A 23,844-nucleotide genomic window follows, 5' to 3' on the forward strand; every position below is an offset into this window, starting at 1 on the left:
TAAGAGCAGAGACGTTCTAATCCACGAAAACTATTTTGTGTTAAGTCACTTTACCTTTTTAAAACATGAGAGACATACTGCCTCACTTCTATATCCCTTGAAGAGACAGCATAAGGGAGAGCTGTTTAAGTCTTGTAAAAAAAAATTCCTGGAAAACTTTAGCTCCCTAAAACTGAAGAATTGTATCAGTTCTAGCAGGTTTCTACTGACTTTGCTATTTTACACATTTACCTTTGTTTCTGAAAACTGATTCAATAAATAGTTTTTAAAAGAGCTTAATTTCTAAAATTTTATTTGTTTATAATCTCCTTTAATTACACTGTACACATTTCCAAGAGCTGATGAAAGTGTATATTCTAAAGGGTTTCCGGTGGAAATTTGTAGTACAGAAGTGGCTCTCAAATGACAGTCATCCTAACAAGATAGCTGCCATCCTAAAATTGTATAGTTATCTTTATTTTTTTTTCCTGCTAATTCTAACTTTGAGCAGACTTGTGAACTACCATTACGGACTTGACAGTCATTCATAAGCACAGGTTTCAAATACTGATTTTAGATTTATATGATATGCAGTAGTACTTTCAAAACAACCTAAAGATAAGATCTATATAAAATTCACATTTTTGACCCACTAACATGTCTTGTGTATATTTGCACTTCATTCAAACCAAGACACTACAATTAATTTTTTTCTTTAAAAAAAATTCAAGTGTTTCCATGTTTTTCACTGGTAACTTACAGCTGAAAATTTTAAAGAGACCTAAATTCAACTTCATTCCCTGATAACTAACATATAAATTCTCAATTCAGTATTCATATTTGTTTACTGAAAATGTAGAGATGAGATGTGAAGTTACTAATTTTTAAGAAGAAAATAATTAAATTATTAAACAGGGCCAGGCGTGGTGGCTCACGCCTGTAATCCTAGCACTTTGGGAGGCTGAGGTGGGCTGATCACTTGAGGTCAGGAGTTTGAGACCAGCCTTGCCAACATGGTGAAACCCCATCTCTACTAAAAATACAAAAAAGAAAAATTAGCCAGGCATCATGGCACAAGCCTGTAATCTCAGCTATTCAGGAGGCTAAGGCAAGAGAATTGCTTGAACCAGAAAGCGGAGGTTGCAGTGAGCTGAGGTCACACCACTGCACTCCAGTCTAGGTGACAGAATGAGAGTTCGTCTCAAAAAATAAATAATAAAATAAATAAATAAATAATTAAACAGTCCTGGAGGATTACTACAAACTTATTTACTACCAGAAAGATATATTCAGTATTTCAGGCTCAAAGGAAATCCTAAAGACAGCAAGCAAATCCAACAACTCTAAATATAGTTATTATGGTCCAATTTACTAAGTCAAACTTAATGACAGTAAGAACACTTTATGTTGTATTCATTTCTCAGAAAAGACAATAACAGGTCTGCAACTTAGCAAGCATGCTGGAGAACCTGAAGATATTTCCACTGTCTAAGGAAGTATTGCAAAAAGTATAAATTACTAATGTGGTTGCAGTTTTCAAAACAATACCTCCAGAAGTGCAGTTCGAATCCTTCACATTTTTCTTTGCATTTTAAACAAGGGGCTCCAAATCCTTGCTCGTGACCTAAGCCCATCTGTTAAAAAGAAAACATTGCGAATCTATTATTACATTCTTTACAAATCTAAAAATTCAATAAATTGCAGTTTTAATTCCACTTACCACTTGTGTTGATATAACTTTCAAACAAATCTTATGTTTAGTCAGTGATGATACCCAGGTATGTACATGGCAGTTCCAAGTACATACATAACATATTTTATATTCTGATTGCCTTTTATCATAGAAAGAAAAGCATCAGAATATAACCGTATAGAAAACTACAAATATTGCAAATAGCAAAAAGTCATGAACTTATGTCTTTGGCCACTACATGCTTCGGAGTACAGCCCTGTAGTACAACAGGTACAACACTCAGAAAACCATAGCTTAAAAAGCTCTCATCCTGAATAACATATTTTGCATCAAACAAGGCATTAAAGATTTTAGGAATTACAACTGAAGTAATATTTTTATTATGATAAATATTAATAGCTACAATATACACTTATTGAATGCCAGTGCTATGGCTTTAACGTTTGTGCTCCTCCAAAATTCATGTGGCAACTTAATCCCCAATGTACCAATATCATGAAGCTGGGCCTTCATGAAATGATTAGGTAGTTAGGCAATGATGGCTCCACCTTCATTGATGGGGCTTCCTCTCTTCCATCTCTTCTGAAACTTCCTCCATGTGAAGATGCAGCAACAAGGTGCCATCATCTTGGAAGCAGGAAGCAAGCCCACACCAGACACTGAATCTGCCAGTGCCTTGATCTTGAACTTCCCAGCCCCCAGAACTTAAGAAATAAATTTCTATTATTTATAAATTACCCAGTCTAAGGTATTTTGTTATGGCAGCAGGAATAGACTAAGACACGAGGAATAGAGGCAAGTACTTTACTTATATCTCACTAAAATCTTACAGAACCTTTGCCCACTTTTTGATGGGGTTTTTTTTTTCTTGTAAATTTGACTGAATTCTTTATAGGTTCTTGATATTAGCCCTTTGTCAGATAAGTAGATTGCAAAAATTTTCTCCCATTCTGTCGGTTGCCTGTTCACTCTGATGGTAGTTTCTTTTGCTGTGCAGAAGCTCTTTAGTTTAATTAGATCCCATTTGTCAATTTGGCTTTTGTTGCTGTTGCTTTTGGTGTTTTAGACATGAAGTGCTTGCCCGTGCCTATGTCCTGAATGGTATTACCTAGGTTTTCTTCTAGGGTGTTTATGGTTTTAGGTCTAACATTTAAGTCTCTAATCCATCTTGAATTAATTTTCGTATAAGGAGTAAGAAAAGGATCCAGTTTCAGCTTTCTACTTACAGCTAGCCAATTTTCTCAGCACCATTTATTAAATAGGGAATCCTTTCCCCATTTCTTGTTTTTGTCAGGTTTGTTAAAGATCAGATGACTGTAGATGCGTGGTATTATTTCTGAGGCCTCTGTTCTGTTCCATTGGTCTATATCTCTGTTTTGGTACCAGTACCATGCTGTTTTGGTTACTGTAGCCTTGTAGTATAATTTGAAGTCAGGTAGCGTGATGCCTCCAGCTTTGTTCTTTTGGCTTAGGATTGTCTTGGCAATGCGGGGTCTTTTTTGGTTCCACATGAACTTTTTAAAGCAGTTTTTTCCAATTCTGTGAAAAAGTCATTGGTAGCTAAATGGGGATGGCATTGAATCTATAAATTACCTTGGGCAGTATGGTCATTTTCACAATATTGATTCTTCCTATGCATGAGCATGGTATGTTCTTCCATTTGTTTGTGCCCTCTTTTATTTCACTGAGCAGTGGTTTGTAGTTCTCTTTGAAGAGGTCAGGATATGAACAGACACTTCTCAAAAGAAGACATTCATACAGCCATGAGACATGAAAAAATGCTCATCATCACTTGCCATCAGAGAAATGCAAATCAAAACCACAATGAGATACCATCTCACACCAGTTAGAATGGCAATCATTAAAAAATCAGGAAACAACAGGTGCTGGAGAGGATGTGGAGAAATAGGAACACTTTTAGACTGTTGGTGGGACTGTAAACTAGTTCAACCATTGTGGAAAACAGTGTGGTGATTCCTCAAGGATCTAGAACTAGAAATACTATTTGACCCAGCCATCCCATTACTGGGGATATACCCAAAAGATTATAAGTCATGCTGCTATAAAGACACATGCACATGTATGTTTATTGCAGCACTATTCACAATAGCAAAGACTTGGAATCAACCCAAATGTCCATCAATGACAGACTGGATTAAGAAAATGTGGCACATATACACCATGGAATACTATGCAGCCATAAAAAAGAATGAGTTCGTGTCCTTTGTCGGGACATGGATGCAGCTGGAAACCATCATTCTCAGGAAACTATCGCAAGAACAGAAAACCAAACACCGTATGTTCTCACTCATAGGTGGGAACTGAACAACGAGATCACTTGGACACAGGAAGGGGATCATCACACACCGGGTCCTATTGTGGGGAGGGGGTGGGGGAAGGGATAGCATTAGGAGATATACCTAATGTAAATGACGAGTTAATGGGTGCAGCACACCAACATGGCACATGTATACATATGTAACAAACCTGCACGTTGTGCACATGTACCCTAGAACTTAAAGTATAATAAAATTTAAAAATATATATATATATACTTTATCTTTTAGCAGTTACATATTTGAGTTAAACCAACTTTTCTTCATGTACATCAACCAAAACGGCATATCAGAACAGATAGAATTCTATAGCAGATATGAGAATCTAGATGTTGTCTATTAGAGGGTTTTCTCGTAAAAACGTTACTTTTCTCAGTGTTTTTTGTTTAGAAAATATTTTTATATAGAATGTAATTTATTAAAAAAAAAATCTTACAGAACCATATAAAATACTTACAGAGTAGGCAATATTATTTGCCATTTTTGACACGTTTTTGCTGAAACTCAGAGATTATGGAATTTGCTTAAGATCAAAGTGTTAATAAACGGTAGAGTAGAGATTTGAGTTCAGGTCTTTCTGACTCCAAGGCCTGCGCTCTTCTGCCTGAAGCTGTAGGGAGGCGAGGAGTGGAGAGCTGTATTACCACCCTTGCTATAGTAAACCATCTTTTCTTCTTTACCATATTAAACAATAGTCTTTGAGAACTTGCTGAGACATGGCCTAATATGTGGAAGGAGTGGGGTGCAGATGGCAGAGGACACAAGATGGTAATTAAGCTCTTTTACCCAACTACCAATATTGAAAAAAAAAAAAAAAGAGTAGCCAGTCTTACATCAGTACAGTGGCAAACCACCAGTAACCAGATTATTCCGTGTTTTAAATATCACATCAGTGACCATGAGGAATTGGTTACTGGTTAGTGCCTAGAGTAGCAGTTCAAGCTGGACAAGTAATGGATATTTTTCAATGGCCCTCTTTTGTAACTTTACCAAGTTCTGTTTGTCACTATGCAATCAAAACCACATTGTAACTTGTTCCTTGAAAGATCAGTCTGACATGCCCTGAAGTTGAAGTGAAGCCTTTCCTTTTGTTCTAAAGAAAATGACCACATCCTTTTTCCATAATTAAGGCCATATTCAAACCCAGCTGGTCCACCCAGCTGCTTAAGGGAACCCACATTACTTTTAAGTTAGACCATATAAAGTATACTCTCTAAAGAATAAACACCTGCCCAGCATTAGTTAAGCTTTATCATCTTTGCCATGTCCATATTACCAATTTCAAAAGAAATGAAAGTCTTTAAATTGTATATTTAACGTCAACACTAAGCTTTTTTTTTTTTAAAACAAATTGTTTCCTTGTCACTGATGATCACAGTTCACACAGTATGGAAATAATGTAGGTTAAACAAAAGACAGAGAGAGACTGTTTTCTGGTCTTGTGTAAGAAGCACAATTACATGTTTTCTCTATTACAATATCCATAGTAAAATGAAAAGCAAATCCAAAAACGTGTATTCTTTTTCAAGCCCTTTCTAATTTTCCATTACAGAAGAGTTAGTTCTGAATGTGCCTGGAGTATGGATATGATTCATACTATGTTCATGCATCTCCTGCTAAATAAACTCTAATCCCAAATGAAAATTTTGATTACATTATTAAGACTTAATCACATAGCTTAGCTTAAATCAGAGGTTTTTAAACTCTCTTTTATGTAATTCACAACATGGAATACATTTTACCTCATGACATAGAACTTGCATATACACATACAAACTTATATGTGTGTATAAAATCCTGATATTTGCGGACAGATAATATCTAGAAATATGCTTCTGCCTCTAAATTAAATGGCCACTTAAATTCTTGCATGCCTTCAAATTAGAATTGCCTGGTCTGAACAACACTGGGCTTATAAAAGACTGCAAACATCCTGGAACAATACCATCTCATTCTCTATTTCTGAATGCAACTTGAAAGTTCAGCTCATGTAACTAGAACCTCCATGAGTCAGCAGAGTTTTTACACTAAGGCTTTGGAGTAGCTCACTACTGTTACAAAGTCAATCTTGCAAAGGGGCAAGTTGTTTTCTCCTACCAACTTTTTATCTTTGTAAATCAAAAATAAAATTATAAACCCAAGAAGCATCTGAATGGACCTCACCTCTTGGCCAAGGTCATTCCAAAGTGAACCTGAAAAACCAGTTCAGGCCATGATAGGAAATGGGGAGTTGGGGCGGGGCGGTGGGGGGGCGCGGTGCATGCTGCTTCACAGATGACCAGCATTAGCATAAACACAGAGACCTAAGACTGACAGAACAGACTCTGATAAGAAACATTTACAATCTATTCTGACACCTGCTACCAGGAGACTTCATCTGCATGATAAAACCTTGGTCCTTACAAGCCCCCTTATCATAACCCAGACATTCCTTTCTATTGATTTCAGGTCTTTAGATAATAAGGCTTTCAACTAATCACCAATCAGAAAATCTGTGAAGCTGCCCATGACCTGGAAGGACTGCTCCCTACCTCCAGCTGTCCTGTCTTTCCAGACTGAAGGAATGTACATCTTTCACGTATTGACGGATGTCTTGCATCTCTGTAATATGTATAAAACCAAGTTGTAGCCTGACCACCTTGGGCACATGTTCTCAGAGTCTCCTCAGGGCTGTGTCATAGGCCATTGATCACTCATATTTGGCTCAGAATAAGATCTTCAAATACTTTTACAGAGTTTGACTCTTTACATCAATATGTTCTTAAAATAGCTATCGGTTTATTTATTATAATTACTAGAGCTGGTGGTATTTCATGAACTGCTGCTCTTTTAAAGTGTCCCACATATTCTTATTCTGAACAGGACTAGGCATCTCCCTCATGTAAGAGATCAAGAAAACAGAATCAAGAGAGGATGAGGAATTTGCTCCTGGTTGCACGGCTACTAAACAGCAAACCAGACCTAAAACTCAGCATCTGGCTCCTGCTCTACTGTTCTTTTGGGGCAGATGACTAGAGTGTCAAACGGGAGCTCTTGTCTTTCAAAGAGAGTCACTAGCTAATTTCTGCCCCAAGGAAAAGAACTACCAATCCAGAAACACTCTTGCACCATCTCTAAGTGTAGATGACTTTCTGAGAGCTTTAAAAAGGAAGACAAGTAAGTTAAATAAGGAAGGCTGGGGAAGCTTTGTTGAAGGAGAGGTGTATGAATTACAATGGAAAGGATGACCAGTATCTAATTTGGCTCAGAGAAGTGCATTCAGGGGAGAGGAAACACCATACACAAGGCCTGTGGCAGAAGAGGGCAAGGGAAGAGCCAAAAAACTGTAAAGCACTTGCAGGGTGACAGGGCTGGCCTTGTAGCAGGTGGAGTATTTTGTTTTGTTTTCCTTTTCTTTTCATTTTCCCAAGGAAGAAACTAAACTTCATGAAGCATTCAATGCCATGCCTTAGGCTACTGGCTTAACAGAGGATGACATCCTCAGAGATAGGAGAGACTGGTAAAGAGGAAAGCCACAGGGCAACAGGGGAGAGTGAGGAGCAGGAGCACCTCTCAAGCTCTGCTAGCAGAAGCTCAGGCAGCCCTCACAGAGACCAGGAGACCAGGCCTTGGGAAAAGCAGTAACTTGAGAAACTGGCTCTGTAGGCTGCCCTGGAAAACCCAGAAAGTATTGTTCCAGGGTTCTTTTGCCCTTGGGCCTGCCTGGAAGGCCAACTTAATCTCTTTATGGACTCTTTCCAGTTAGACTTGTGATTGCCTGGAGAAAGTGCCCCTCTACCTTTCCAAACACAAACACTTTCATCTTCCCCATGTGCTCAGACTTAAGTGTGAGGGAACTTTTAAACATCACAGACAGCAAGTAAGTGAAAGAGAGTGGAATGGGTCACGGCAATATGATACACTTTCCCCTACCATAACCTAATGGAAACAGTCCTAATTAAAAACACACACACACACACAAAACACAAACAAAAATGACACCAAGTTTTCAAAATCACTTTTAACAGCTAGAGCAATTAGAGTTTCAGACTGGCAATAAACTTATTTTCCTGAGAACATTTCAGTAAGAAACTTATTTTATAGCTACAAGTATACAGCTACAAAACTTAAATCTCATTGACACCAGCACGGAAGATCTCTGACTTATGCCACATTATTGGGTGAGAACTTTTTCCATATTTTTATTGTCTTTATCAACCCTCTGTTAGGAAACAAGCACAATGCCTCTCCAAGAAAGAAGATACATGATTCACACTCTACTGTTTTCCTTGTTTAGGATGTGCCTAGTTTCAGACTGAATTATAATTTAGAATGCAGTTGTTAAATCCAATTTATATTATAAAATTGCACGGTAGCAGACATACCTCTACCAGTGTGAGGCAAATTTCTTCTGCTCTGTTCCCACTCCAACTGAGGCATCTAATCATCTGCTATTCTCCCCTTCCTAAGTCAAACGTGCATCAGATGAAGGAAAGCATATGGACTCTAATCTGTGGTAAGAGGAGTTTCACAGCCAGAACTGCCCCAAGCACAGTTTCTTAGGGCCTACTTTGGGCAAAGTGTCACAAGAACTGAGGTTCCTCAACTCCTCTTGGTTTCAGTTCAAGGATCTGGAACCCCATCTACTCTAAGGGCTTCTCTAATTTCTCTCCATTATTCACTTTGTATTCAAGATTCCCTGAAGTCCAGGACCCAGAATTCTTCTCATCCCTTCTCTTTACCCTCAGCATAGACCACACCTTCTCCTTAGGGTCCTTCTGCTTTCCTGAAGAGCCAAGGCTATTATTATTCTTGAACATCCAAATCTTGTAGGTTAGTCTCTGCCCAGATGACTGGGCTGGAGAAAACTCTTGGCGAGGGATATAAATAAGGAAAATGTTATTTAATGATGCCCAGGGTTCACACAGGGGTATGTGAGAGAGAGTGGTAGGGAGGAAGGGGAGCCTAGAGAGGGTTAGCTCCTCAGCTAAGGCAAACTGGCTGTTTAGAAAGTGACATCTAGATCCTTGGACTAATATAATCAGATACGTGTGCCTGTATGTCATATGTATGTTGTGAGAATTACCAAATGTTAAGGAAATGATAAAATATATATATAGTTACAGATACTAGTGAGCTAATGGGGAACTTTGAAAATGTAGAAAGATCCCTAGAGGAGAGCAGAACTTTGAAAATGTAGAAAGATCCCTGGAGGAGAGTCAGGAAAACTGCGATCTGGTCCCAGAGTGTCACTGGTGAGTTCAGGGATTTTGAAAGTGATCTTTCTTCTTCAGGCTTCATCTAGATAATGAAGAAATTAAACTAGATTGCCTCCAAGATACCTTTTAATTTTATTGCAAATCGTGTCAGATTAACTCTTAGTTTGGTTATTATTCAGCATGGTCAACTGCTCAAAGTTTAATCACTAAATAGAAAATAATTATTTGAAAAAGCTAATATATTAATGACTCTGAGAAGTCAGAATCACTTGGAACTCAGTTTGGTGGAGTAGTTTTACAAAGTATGCATAGGAAACAAAAGACTTAAATTGTGAATGATAAAACTCAGGCCTGTTGCATGTAATTATTTCAACAGCAAATGTGATACGGTATTCCCTGCAGACTCAACACCTAGTGCCTAAAAACACATGTTTTTCATAAGCACAAAAGTCTCAAAGCTGTCTACTTCATATCATTTTAGTAACACATTCTGGTCAGCATCAATAAAAGGATATGACAGAATAATTTTTTTTCTTCAGCATCCAAGAAAACAGGTCCTTTGGATTGACTATATTGGAAGAAAGTATAGTCAGGCTTTGGGAATATCTATCAATATCCTAAGAAAAAAATAAAAGTGACTATATAATATTTACTATGAAACAGGAATCACAGACAAATAGGACTTAAGTATCTTTAACTGCAGGCTCCACAAACTGAATTTATATTCACATGATCTGTGCCTCCAAACACTCTTTTATACCCTGCTTATTTTAGAATAAGAAAACGGAATGGAATCAATTTATCCATATTCATAATTTTAAGCAGTCAAATAGGTTGGCAACATTTCAGGTAACCCTTCTGACCCAGAAAAAGGTATTGCATGTCAGATACTTTTTTAAAACAAAAGAAAGGAAAAAAAGGAGTATGGAACATCTGGTATTTCAAACATGGTCTGAATTGATTTGGAGACAATTTGGGTCTGGAAGATATTATGCAGTATTCAGGGTGAGATCATCTGATTCATGCTGTTTTCATAACCAAACTCCCTCTGGAGTAAAGAATCCTATGTGGTTACTAAACAAGCAAGTGTTACTAAGACTTCTTTAATAATATTGGAATGAAGGTAGATCATATGAAATATACATATCTCTCTCCCACTCCCCCTTTCTCAGTGTGTATGTGCATGCATGTTTATCTACCTATCACATATACACACACATATGCATGTACATACACACACATATATACTCATATTACACTCCTAAAGAAGCATTTTAGATTTTTGTTCATCCAGATAAATATTCTGGACAAAGGAACTACATATCTAAATAATTCATCTTAGCAAATGGCTCCCTTAGAAATCTAGTGTGATCTGTGAAGTCCCCCACCCAAGGAATATATTTTTACTAAGATCTGATACAAGATTTAAAATTATTTGAAATTTTTAGTTCATTGCCTGTTTCCAAATCTCTAACAAGATTTGTATTACCAAAAAAGTGTAGGTTGGCCAGACGCGGTGGCTCATGCCTGTAATCCCAGCACTTTGGGAGGCTGAGGTGGGTGGATCACGAGGTTGAGAGTTCAAGACCAGCCTGGCCAAGATCATGAAACCCCGTCTCTACTAAAAAAAATACAAAAATTAGCCGAGCACAGTGGTAGGTGCCTGTAATCCCAGCTACTCGAGAGGCTGAGGCAGGAGAATGCTTGAACTCAGCGGGTGGAGGCTGCAATGAGCTGAGATCATGCCACTGCACTCCAGCCTGGGTGAGACTCCATCTCCAAAAAGTAAATAAATAAATAAATAAATAAATAAATAAATAAATAAATAAATATTAAAAAAAGAAAAGTGTAGGTTACACAGATAACCAAACTTAAATATAAAAATAGTTGCACACTTTATTAGTTTGCCAACTTTCTTAGGTAAGAATACAAAGAACTAGTGTGATTAAGAGCTACAATTAGTCATTCCTAGTAAAGCTGCTACATTTCTCTTTCTTTGCTAATAAAAACAAAAACTTCCCATCTCTCAGTTACTCAAGTCTGAAATACATGAGAAGAAGACTGAAGACAAAGTTGTCATCACCCACTTGGTCACCCAACCTGGGGCCCAGAGGCCTCCTTGTCCTTGTTTAGCATGTTTATTATGCTCCAAATTCTAGTGTCTTTTTTCTACAAGTCACACAGTCTCCTCCCTCATCTGCACTCCAGGGTTCATGTTTAAACTCACATCATATCATCCTGAGACCACGCTCTCTTAACTGATCATTTTGTATGATGTTGTATTGCTATTCTCAAAATTATTTTGATAAACCTAAAGATAATCATAACACTCCCCTTGCTAGATGATTTTAATAAGTTCAATGAATTTCACTTTTCTTAGCATGCAAAGAAGATCCTTTAAAGCCTGGCACCGCCTGCCTTCCTCACATCACTCCCCTTCAGCCATGCCTTCCTCACATCACTCCCCTCCAGCCATTCTCTGTTTTAAGGGGAGCTTTTCGCTTTGCTTGAATCTCTGTTCCTCTTCTTCTCCATCTGCCAAAGTCATTCTCTCTATTGGGCCCACATATCAATTTTAATGTCAGAAACTCTGTGATACTTTTCTTTAACTATCCCCTTGGCACAAATGGTGTTATTAAGTCCTTCCTTACCATCCTATGATTGTGTGTACATCAATTTACCCCCATTAGATTGTGAACTTCTTGTTCAGATTTGAACTGCTAGTACTGCCACAGTGTCTGAGATTTACAGGAGTGCTAGAAAGTTTTATTTATTTAATTGTTTTAATTATCAAACTATCTTGATCATAATGTATCTTTACCCCAAGGAACTTCCACTGCCTTTTACACACACAAAAAAAGACACTGGAAGGGATGGTGATAATAAAAGCAGCAGCTGATTTTTACTGAGCACTTACACTGCCGTGCATGGTTCTAAGTATTTTACATGGATTATCTCATTTTATCCTCCTAACACTCTTATGAGAGTCTGAGATACTATTACTACTCACATTTTCATCCACATGAAGAAACTGACACAGAGCTATGACTGCTCTTAACCAATAAACAGTGCCTAAAGATAGGTCATAAAATGGAAAGCCCTGATAAAGAAGCACTATTTCCTAAATCCGTTTAAAAAAATAGAATGTAATGGAATTTTTAACTGAAGACCAAGTATTATAGCTCAAGAATAGAATAATCAATTAAGGGTCTTCACTTGTCAACACAGATCATCCATAAGGAAACAGGAATAAAACTATTTACTGCAGATTCTAGGATTCATTTCCACATCCCCTTACCTTTTCAGCTTAGGATGCATAAAGCCAGAAGCCCTGTATGCATCTCCATTATGAAATCCACTGTAAGCCAAATGGTCAGAAATCTTTTTTGTTCACAGACAGCAGTAAATAATCACATAGACTATTATGTTAGGAATGAAAAGGAAACAAGTGTTCTTTCTGCCTAAATATTTTATAGTAAAATATATTCTGGAGGTAATAGGTCAAGTTTTCTGGGACTTTAACAAATTAAAGTAGACTACTCCTACTTAATCTGTCCCTACATTTCTTAAGGCAGTAACAGTATTAAGTTAATGACAAAGGTACTGTCATCGAGACAATTTCTCTACTTGAGTTTGAGATGTAATCAAGTTGTAGCTGATTACCCAAAACATCTATACCTCAATAAATACGGTAACATATGTGAAGAAGAGCAGAAATAGATCCTGCTATCATATTTGAAGAAGAGCAGAAATACATCCTGCTATATTTTTAGGTAACAGTAATAAATTTTTGTTTTGGCAGGATACGTTGAAGTGTTTTTAACTATACTTTAAAAAATGAGCACTGAGGGTTGTGATGGTAGAAGTGTTAGTAAAAACACCTCAACCACCATTTGTTAAAATGTTACTACCCACCAGCCAAAATACATATACCATCACATTTAATCCCCAACAACCTATTGGAAAAGTATTATCACCTCTATTGCATAAAAAGGAAACTGAGACTCGGAGAAATTAATTTGCCTAAGACTACCCAGCTAGCAAGTGGCAGAAGTAAGATTTGCATCTTGGCATTTCTGACTCAAACCCTATGCGCTTAACTACAAAGTCACTGCTTTTTTCCCTCCAAACTGAAACTTCAAAGGTAAATAGTAATTTAAAGAGTAATATTCCTCATCTGTAACTTCTCTAGAACAATCAATTTTGATCTGAAAGACTGCTCGTTGCTTGCTAGGCAGGAATTCCTCCGTCCTAGGCAAACCTGGGACTTATTATGAGGAACCTGAATGTCTGCACACCAGCTATACTAACATGGAAGTCCCCGAGGTAATAAATTCACACACAAGGGGATCCTCAGAAGGATGAGGTGAGAGTCAAGAAAAATCTCCAGGGTCCTGATGCAAAACAGGTCTCTTTCAATGTTACAGCAAGAGAAAAAAAAAAAAAATTAAAAGAATGAGCAAGAAATACAAATGAACAAATTCTATTTCAAAGTTGAAAGGCGTTTACTCAAAACATGTAGACATGACTAGTACTAAAAATTATCTGCTATATTACATGTAAGATGTTTTCACTATGCAGTAGTCAGGGGCAATATAATAAGCAAAATATTCTTTTCATATTTTTCAAATCACTAAATTTCTAGATTCATAATGGAACAACCTTTGTATTAGCTGCAAACTACCCCAAAACTTAGGGTTTGAAAATACCATTTATCATGTCATAGTTTCTGTGGGTCAGAAATTTGGAAGTGGCTTAAGTAGATGCGTAGATTTAGGGTCTCTTACAAGTTTGCAATCGGGGTCAGCTGGGCTGCAAGGATCGACAAGGGAGATTCCCACTTCTAAGATTTCTCACATGGGCCTACCCACATGGGTACCTCAGGACATGGTAGCTGGTTCTCCCCAGGGCAAGTGATTCCAGAGAGAGGAAGAGCACACAAGATAGAAGTTGTAATCTCTAATCTTAGAAGTGATGCCATCGCTTCTGCCATATTTCATTTTTTGGCAACTGATCAGGTTAGCCTGCACTCAATGGGAGGGCAATACGTAAGGGTGTGACTACTAGTAGATGGGAGTAATTGGAAACCAGCTCAGATGCTGCCTACTGTATCCTATTTTCTGTTTTGATTTTAAATTCAAAGACTAAGTGATTTGTGATGAGACAGACATTATAAAGGGGAACAGGGGCATATGGGGTGCTTATCTACCACTTCTCTTTATTCTGCCCATCTCAAATATTTAAATTCTCTTCACCCAATGGGTATCTAAAGCAGAACTTTGTTCCTTCCTCATAAATACTCTCGTTCCCCTCAATTTGTTAGTTGTTCACTCAGAACCAGGAAATGATCTTTCAGAAGACAGGGTAGAATATGATTTTTAGCCTCTAAGTCTCATTTTCTTTCTCAATATATAGTTACACACACTTGTGTACACACACATACACACACACTTGTGTTACAGAAGACAGCTGCAAACCAGATTATTAAAATACCAAATATATTTGGGAGGAAATTTTCACAATTTTTATAATATGCCACAGTAGTCCTTAAAGAACACAGAATAAAAATTGGAAAAGATTTATATAAACTTTTAAATTCTATTATATAAATCCACCTGGAGATGGAATTAAGTAAAATAAAATAAATTTCAGTACCTCTATGTGATAAAAGGAGCCAAAATTACTTGATTCAAATTATGTAGTATTTACAGTTAGCAGCTCCTTCCCTCACAGTTCTACTTCTCTATTTGAATCCTAATATGTAACCTTACAATATTATAAGGAGCAAAATTTAGGCCCCCCTTTTTAAAAATAAAAATGGTTTGTACTTATTTTAGGTAAGCAACTGCTGAAAATATATTGCATCTGCTCAGTTTAAGCTGGTTCCTTATAAACATTTTTCAAACAGACTGCTATCAAATTATTTTTATACTATTGTATGAAGGAAGTCATTTGAAATGCTTACTAACAGAATACCTCTTCTGTGGATTCTACTCAGAAACGGCCTCCTCCAGAATCCATTACTTTGAGAAAGACAATGTAGGGCTATAAAAATGTCACAAATTATTATAATAAGCTATGACTGCAGCTGAAATTGCTTCTTAATTAGGATTGGCTGAGCTCTGGCTCCACTGAAGGACACTGCAATGGAATGCGTTCATAAACAGCCCTCAAAACCTCCTATTTATTTGCTATAAAAGGGACTTTGAAAACCTGATTCCAAAAGGCATCTGTAGGAGTTCCGTAAAAGAATCTGGATCATGGCAACCATTCCTAATTTGGTCTTGTGTCACTATCTCCACAGCTGCTTCTAAAGGGTGGATCCCACAGAGAGCTGCTTTGAGAGGTCTTAATTAAGGCTCTTTATCCCCAAACTTGAATACTGTGATCATTCTTGCCATGCCTAAGGGCTGTGGTATTATTTCTTCAGAGGTAACCCATTATAATACATGGGTGAGGGTATAAGTAGGGTGACTGTACTTAAGTGATTTATTGCCACTAATTCTTTAACTATCTAACTGGAGCACATACAGATAAAGATGGCAGTACAGATGTGTTTTCACAGACTGGAGAATGAAAGAAAACGCTCATGGTATTGGCTGAAGGCTTCACTGAAGGAGGCTGTGCAGAAGAGGATCCAAGGAAACCTACAGAGTAATGCCCAACAGAGACAGCAAAGAAAACAGAAAAGGGGGTGGAAAAAGACAGTCTTCTCATTTTTCTCTTTTGCCCCAAATTAGCGTTCACAGGCATTTAGAACAAAAACACAGTCTTACAGCAAGGATAGGGGTCTTGGAAACCAGGAAAGAAAGGGAGAGATGTAAGAACCCTACTGCCAGGTCCTCATGCTTGCTTATTTATTTATTGCATACCCTTTTCATACCATCCCTTATTCTGGGGGAAAAAAAGAATTATGTTTATTGATATGTTGTGCTGCATAAATCAAAGAGCCTTAACTAATTTTTGACCCATGTTTTAACTTCTGATGTATCAGAGAAGTAGTTTGGATTACCATACTTTTTGCTCTATATTTAGACTACACCACTAAAGAAGGTACATAGACATCACTTAAAATTTGTCTAGTGATTCAAGGAAATTAGACAATTTTCAAAATATGCATATACCACCTATTTACAACTAAGATAAACTTGCAGTTGCATGTTAATTTAATTTTCCTTCACTTTAATGGAACAACAAGCACAAAAATCAAAATTAGATTTGTCTAGAGTAGAAAGTGGGTTCAGTCTTAAGCCAGCAATGAAATCAGAGAAGTTTCAGTACATCGATTCTTGATTCTTTCATATGTACAGAGGAATATCAGGGTAATTCAAGTGAGGACAGTCTTCTGTAAGACTCTTTACACAGCTTTCACCGTAGGAGGCTGTGAAGACTTAAATACCAGTAACAGAGCAATAGAAGCAAGCAAGGTCTCTTGAGGTCCAAGCTTAGGACTCACACACCACTTCTACCACATTCTACTGGTCCAAGTAGGTTAGAAAGCAGTCCAGATTCAAAGGGAAGGAAAATAGACTCCACTTTTTAATGGGAGGTGCTGCTAAGAATTGTAACCATTTCTGTAATTTACCTCAGAAACTCTGAGGAAGATTCCAATCAGGGAAACATGCCAGTTTCCTATACTGGACCACAATACATTGCAGTGTTCACTCAAGTGCTTTCTCAGGGAGCCTAATATACACAGCCTTGAATCCTTTGCATAGCGATTGGCACATGGTAGGTACTCAAGTTCTGGAAATATTTATAAACTTTAATTTCATTGTAAAAATGAAAATCAGAATAATTTTTAAATTAGCAAAAGGATACATTAAATATATTAAATTTTAAATTAGCAAACGGATATATTAAATCCAGTAAGTTAATATATCCCACAGTTATCCAACTTTTTTTTTTTTTTTTTTTTTTTTTTTTTGAGACGGAGTCTCACGCTGTTGCCCAGGCTGGAGTGCAGTGGCGCGATCTCGGCTTACTGCAAGCTCCGCCTCCCGGGTTCCCGCCATTCTCCTGCCTCAGCCTCCTGAGTAGCTGGGACTACAGGCGCCCGCCACCGCGCCCGGCTAATTTTTTGTATTTTTAGTAGAGACGGGGTTTCGCTGTGGTCTCGATCTCCTGACCTTGTGATCCGCCCGCCTCGGCCTCCGGCTATTTCTTTGTGTCCAACAAAACACCAAGTGGCAATAATTTACTGAGAGTATGCCATCATAAAATTCTTGGTGATATATTCAGGGGTCTGTGAAATAGCATGAAGATCTATGCAGGATTTTCTTCCCTCTAGATTGGATTTCTTGAAGAGGATTATGACACATTTGTTTATTGTCTATGTTTTGGCACCATACTTTGTGCTTTAAGATATTCATCTTGATTATCCTTACAACCCTGTGAGGTAGATAGTTGAAACCCATTTCAGATGAGGATACTAAGGTTTACAGGGCTAGGTAGCTTTCCCAAATTCACACAGCTAATAAAGGCCAGGGCCTTTAAAACTGATCAGAGAACACTAATAATCAACACTGATCAGGTACTTGCTATATGTCAGGCACTGTTCTACACGTTTACAGTACACAATAATCCAATAAAGAAGTACTATCCATGTTTTGCAGATTAGATCTCTGAAACCAAGGAGCAACTGCTGCCAAACTACTGAGTAAATATCAAAGGTGGGATCCAAATCTATGTCTGGAAACGTCAAATTCTACGCTGCTCCCTTTAAATTTCCTAACTGTTAGAGAAAAGTGGGCAACGGTGGTCCACAGGATGATTCTATCCTCTGGCTTAATTTCATCTGGTCCATGAAAAAGTAACAATGAATAACATCACTACTGGTTTACCGGTGACATCTTAAAAGAGCTGTGGAGTTAGGCCACTGAAATCTGTCCTGCCTCTTTTTACCTTTAAATTCTGCTATTTCTCTCTTCTATTCCGTTACCACAGATAGAGTCTAACCCATATTATCGGAATGTTTACAGAATATATTTTCCATTTGTTGCCGTATATAAAAGGTAATATTTTGTAATTCCCCTTCAAAACCTTAGGCAACTTGCCATTTCCCAAATAAATGAGTTTTACATTTCTTCATGTAACACGGAAGTCACATGACCTGGATGGAATGAATTTGGAGAGGTCTATGTTTCAAAGCTAACAGAAGAGTGACTAGATTGAAAAATGGACACCCTAAAAATCAAGTAAGGGATACTGCAAAGTTAACTCTCCTCTACAGTTTTTTGGAATGACCAAAAACTACCCTGCTTTAAAACATGTGTAGTCTGTGATACTGTACAGAATATCATCTCAGAATACTCTTGATACATGAAAGATCTTCAGAAAAGTATCCTCAAGCCCCTACATTCAACTGTCCCTCTGTAGCACACGTGGTAGACTGAGGTAATGATCCCAATCCTTCATTCCCACGTAATAGCATTCAACATCATATCCCTGCCGCAGCCTCATAGTTGCTAGACTAGACTTCTCCTCTCCTTGACTTCAGGACTGGACATATGACTGCTTTGGCATAAGAAGAGGCTTAAAAGGTGCTCCTTCAGTTGGGCAAGACCTTTACTGTTTGCTTCACTGATCTAAGGAGGATGAAAACCTAGCACCAATGTGGTCCCAGTCCACAGCTCCGAGTCCAGATCAGCCTACATAAGCTAGACTCTACTGTGAAATTTCCTCCTCTCTCTCAGCAGATGACACAATGTATTAAATAATCATCCAAGTCAAGGGAGATCAGAAACTCTTCAGCTGTGGCCTAGGGTCTTATACTAGCTCAGTGATACACGTCTTTAATTCAAATCTGTACTGTGGAAAAATTACAAATTACTGCCGCTCATCTACTTTAGCTTTATTTTAGGAGAGACAAAACTGAAAATGTTAATGGTGGTTTTACTGACTTTTCACAGCCAGGTACCTTTGGTTCATGCTATTTCCTCTTTATAGAATGCTTTCTTTGCCTAATGAAAGCTTCTTTATTCTATAGGAGGTGTTTCCTTGATAAAATAATCTCAACCCACACAATTAAAGTTAGTTACTTCTGCTTCTGAGACTTCATAACCATTGTATTTCTATTATTGCTGTGCTATTCAAAGTGGCAGTTCACAAACTGTAAGTCACTTGTCTGTGATGAGATAGGCAGAGAAACTGACAGTCGGCAATTAGGAACTACTATACAATTAAAGTAATTTTGTGTCTCTTGCATTTAATATTTTTTAATTGGTCCTGTATTTGTCTTTTGTTTTAGTAATTTTTACTATGTTTTTAAAAATATCAGCCCATGATAAATTTTTGTTTATAAAAAGGTTTCTTATCCCAGATAAGAAAAACAGTGTATTATAGCACTTACGTCATTCTATCCAGCACTGTAGTTAACTTACACATCTGTCTTGCTCACTCATCTTCCTTCCTTCCTTTTTTTTTTTTTAAATCTATCAAAGCTGACATCCATATTTTGCTCAAGAGGTGATACTGATAGATATGGAGTTTAGAGTCTGTAGTTTTAAATCTAAACTGCACTTTTAATATTCTCTATGAAAAACAAACGGTAACTTTTTTTAACCCCAAGTTATTTTTATTGTAGGCCAGGATTTCATAAAGGAAAAATCAGATCCTTGATCCTTACTTTGTGACTCATTCTGTTAAGACTGTCACATTACACTCATATAAAAACAAAAATCCACCTAACATCTACATGGTCATTTTTCAATGAAACATGATATCACTTTATCATCAAACAAGGCAAGGGAAAAGTTCACTGTGGCTAGAGATGCATTAATGGACTCCATATCAAGGCATTTCTGTTGAGCTGAAAGCCCATCTTTTCTGCCGGGCTCGCTGCTCAGATAAGCTATGCATTGAACACCCTGAAACTCCTGTTTACAGCTTTTCACAGTGGCCAGAATGTCACAATGATAAACACAAGTTGAATCACTCATAGTTTGAGGATACTTCAGCATTTCAGATTAAGTATATTTACACAGTAGTAACTTTGCTGTTATTCAGCAGACGAGATCTCAGCAATCCCCACTGGCTGGCTTCTAATAAAGCTCTCCCACTTTAAGCCATGCTCAAATCTGAGCAGACACCCCACCATTCTAACAGACTAAGGAACAGAGAAATTGGCAATTCTAAACTACGCTCTTTTACTTTTTTGAATTTGACCAAAATAAATGCAGTGATACTTAGAAAATTATAGTCATGCATACCCTTATTGCTCTAATTCCCCATTACTAACTAGAATGTTAGGCAGACAGGGCACTTAGAACAGAAAATTGACAAAACCACGCTAAACTGCAGCTCTTTTGTAGGAGAGTCAAAGATTGTAGTTGGCTAGTTGAAAAGCATAACTTCTCAATTTAATCCTCTAATAGTGTTTGAGGCAATTTTTAAACATGGATATTTACTCAAAGAACAGTGGTGAAGTTATCAATTACCAAATTATTTTTCTTTAAAATCCTGAAAATCTGTGGTTTTGAAATGTTTTTGATTAGTCTTTTGTTTCCTTATCTTCCTCTCCTAGAAAAAGTTGATTTCATAATTAATAATATAATTTCCCTGGATACCACCACCTTGTAAAAAGTAAAACAATTTCCTGTATATTAATGATTTAATAAACAATTCTTTTAAAATCATAATTTTGGTTACCATGGCAGTAGTTACCAAACAAAAATTAGCTATGACTGCAAACAGGAAATCCAAGAATGACTCTTTTGTAATGCATTTGTAATCAGGGAGAAGACTTAACAGTTTGTGTATATTATAGGTGTAAGTCTATTTGTATAGCTTTATGCATTCATAATCTTTTTCACATTCTAATACATAAAAGCTGCTTTCCCATTTCTTTTACATTTGCCATTACTTAAAACAACTGAAATAAGAACCCCTAACTACAAAGTCTGCAAAACCAAGAATCAAGCCCAGGGATCACCACCAAAATTGCTGACTGTCTGTGTTAGAAATGTAGGTACTGCTAACCTATAAAGAGTTCTCTGATGGGTATAATCCCAGTTGTGCTTACTTTCAACATTCACATTGCTCTATCATCACTTGTAATAGCGTAATTCTATGACATAAGCTTAAGTTCAGTGTCATTCTTGTTCACTACTATAATCCCAGAGTCTAGAACAGTGCATGGTATGTAAAAAAGCACTCATATAGGTTTTTTTTTCTTTTTTAAAATTTTTTTTAAATTTTTAACAGCCTTATTTTGAGAGAGATAACTTTTAAAGAAAATAAACGCTCCATTATTTTTCATTTTCCCATAATTAAATACCAAGGTAAGTAATATATCACTCCTAGACTTATGGGACCCACACTATTACAGCCTTCAGAGCCTTATACTACAGATTTAAATTAATTAAACTTAACCTAATATCTTCAAATACCTCCACAAGTATTATGAAAATTAAGTACAAACAAGTCGAAACGAGCTAAGATTTGTGGAAAAAAATTATTTGGTTCAATCTATAGGGTCTTCATGGAATTCACTAACATTTAAACTATGCCATCTCCTTTATGTATTTATTTACACATATATTTATATGTTCTTTGTGTGATTTTAAAGCGCTGTGGATCATTACATGTGGTAGACTACTGATATTATTTCCTATGATCAAAGAAAGAGTCACAGGACTTGCAGACGTCTCAGAAATCATCTGGTTCCCCTACTGATTTTTATATAAATAGAAATTGATAGCCAAAGTGGTCAGCATCACAAAAAACAGTGGACTTGGATCTACCAACTCTCAGCTTAGGGCAACTTTAAATATATTATACTGATAAATGGAAGTGAGAAAACTGATATATTATGGAAGACCTTTCCATACACTATAGATGTTTATATATACTGGAGACTTACTGACCTTTCCTAATTTCTAAACACACTTTGGTGACTGGTATGTAAAAAAGGTATATACACATTAGCATGGGGACAACTTGTATTCCTTCTTCTAGTTCTCAGAAAAAGAACACAGGAAGTAGCTTCCATGTTACCAATTTATCACTCTCTTTCCACTAGGAAGGCCCCCCTTGGTAACTCGTGTTGCACACTGATGAGCTATGATGTTGATCCCATGCTCATAATGCTGGATGTCATGCTGGAGCTCCATGAGAGCCTCATGAAATATCTGATGATTGTGGTGTTTTGCACAGCTTCTCAGCTTCACAAGAAATGTTTCTGCATGAAGAATGGGAAATTAAAACAAAAAAATAGTTCTCCTCCCAATATTATGAGGTTTTGTTTGTTTGTTTATTTGTTGTTTCTTTTTAGCTGCTCTATTCTTAGCTGTCTGGACTGTCACTCCAGAGGTACTCTGAACACTTTCCTACTAGGGAAAAGAGGTGTAGCCTACTCATGCTATGTGTAAGGCTTTCTATCAACTGCAGAGCTCAACAGGGAGAAAAGACCATGAGTATCCCTTTATAGTTCCAGATGCCATTGGTTAAACTTAACAAAACAGAGAGCCAAATACAGCGTCACTGTTACCCAGGGCCATTTTACATAGTTAGGAGACAGCATTATCATTGGCTCACACCAAAGTCAGGAAGTTGGAAGAAACTTAGAAGACAGGTAGAGAGTATTATTGGAGTTTATGCTATTTCTTTGACTGTAGAAGTTTCCCAGAAATTCCTTTTCACAAACTTGTACTTTTGTATACTTTGCCTCTGCCCAAAGAATGTCAATGGCAACTTACACTAAAGGGAATACATACAACATGGATAAAGTACAAACAATATACAGAAACTAGTAGGATGGTGATTTTATTGGAATATAAACCATTTCCTCAAATATAATTCCTTTAAAACATGAGTGAAAATGTTGAAATGTATCTTATTTTATTTCTCTTTTTGTAACAGTTACCATTCCACATATATTTAGTGAGCAAGATGAAGGACATAAGACTCGGGCTAGTCGACATGATGAAAGGAGTATGGCTTCTTCAGATTATGGTTGAAGTTCATAGTAAAGTTCTCTATAGAAAGGTTTCAGATTACACTATCTAAACTTTAGTTTCTTCATCCTGAAAGTGGGGCTAAGGCCTACTTCCTAAGGTTGCTTTGAACAGCAAACAAAATAACCATGCAACTGTAACAGGATATGGATTCATCTCTCAAGAAGTTTGTAAGCAAGGTAAGAAGGTGAAACATACAACAGGTAAGTATAATCCAGAGGTGGAGCGTTATTAGTGTCCTAAGTGTTACCAATACATGTTTTGGGAATTCAGGAGAAAAGAAGAAAATATTTTTCATCTAGGTGGCAGCATGGAGAAAGATTTCCTAGAGGAGTGTGCAGCGTGAGGGGTTGGTCCTTGAAGGATGGAAAAAATGTAGAACTATGGATGGAGTATGGGCATGCACAAGCAAAGTCATGGTGTGAGTTGATGGAACACAGGTAATAGCCAGTAGACATATAAATTCCTATTTCTACTTCATAGGGCAGCATAAAGGAACAGAATCAATAGAAAACCTACTATAGTTTTTTCTCCAACCAATATTCAGGACAATTAAGAGAAAGGGACTTTTCATATTCTACCAATGTAATGAATCACACCACGGGTGAGAATAGTTTTATAAAAGCCCAGCCAAGGACCATTCATTTTCTTCTGCACTTGCTCTGAGAGGCAGAACACCTCTA

At 37.1% G+C, this 23,844-nt stretch overlaps 2 protein-coding genes across 11 annotated transcripts in view; one reads left to right on the top strand and one right to left on the bottom strand.

The window, feature by feature from the left end:
* The window catches only part of LOC105475715 (transcription factor EC), a 557,301-nt gene that overhangs the window by 258,805 nt on the left and 274,652 nt on the right, over positions 1–23,844 (top strand). The window lies entirely within an intron of this gene.
* The window catches only part of LOC105475649 (testin LIM domain protein), a 49,240-nt gene that overhangs the window by 21,460 nt on the left and 3,936 nt on the right, over positions 1–23,844 (bottom strand). Inside the window, exons 2-3 of one of the 2 annotated variants that reach the window (XM_071094591.1) lie at positions 4,466–4,618; positions 1,528–1,613 (exon numbers count right to left, since the gene is read on the bottom strand). In XM_071094591.1, coding sequence (XP_070950692.1) covers positions 1,528–1,613; positions 4,466–4,489 — 110 coding nt within the window. In that variant the 5' untranslated portion in view covers positions 4,490–4,618. The remainder of the gene's footprint in view (positions 1–1,527; positions 1,614–4,465; positions 4,619–23,844) is intronic. The other variant, XM_011731109.3, reaches the window with a different exon arrangement.

This window comes from Macaca nemestrina, chromosome 4 (genome assembly GCF_043159975.1).
Source record: "Macaca nemestrina isolate mMacNem1 chromosome 4, mMacNem.hap1, whole genome shotgun sequence".
In the NCBI taxonomy this organism is placed as follows: Eukaryota; Metazoa; Chordata; class Mammalia; order Primates; family Cercopithecidae; genus Macaca; species Macaca nemestrina.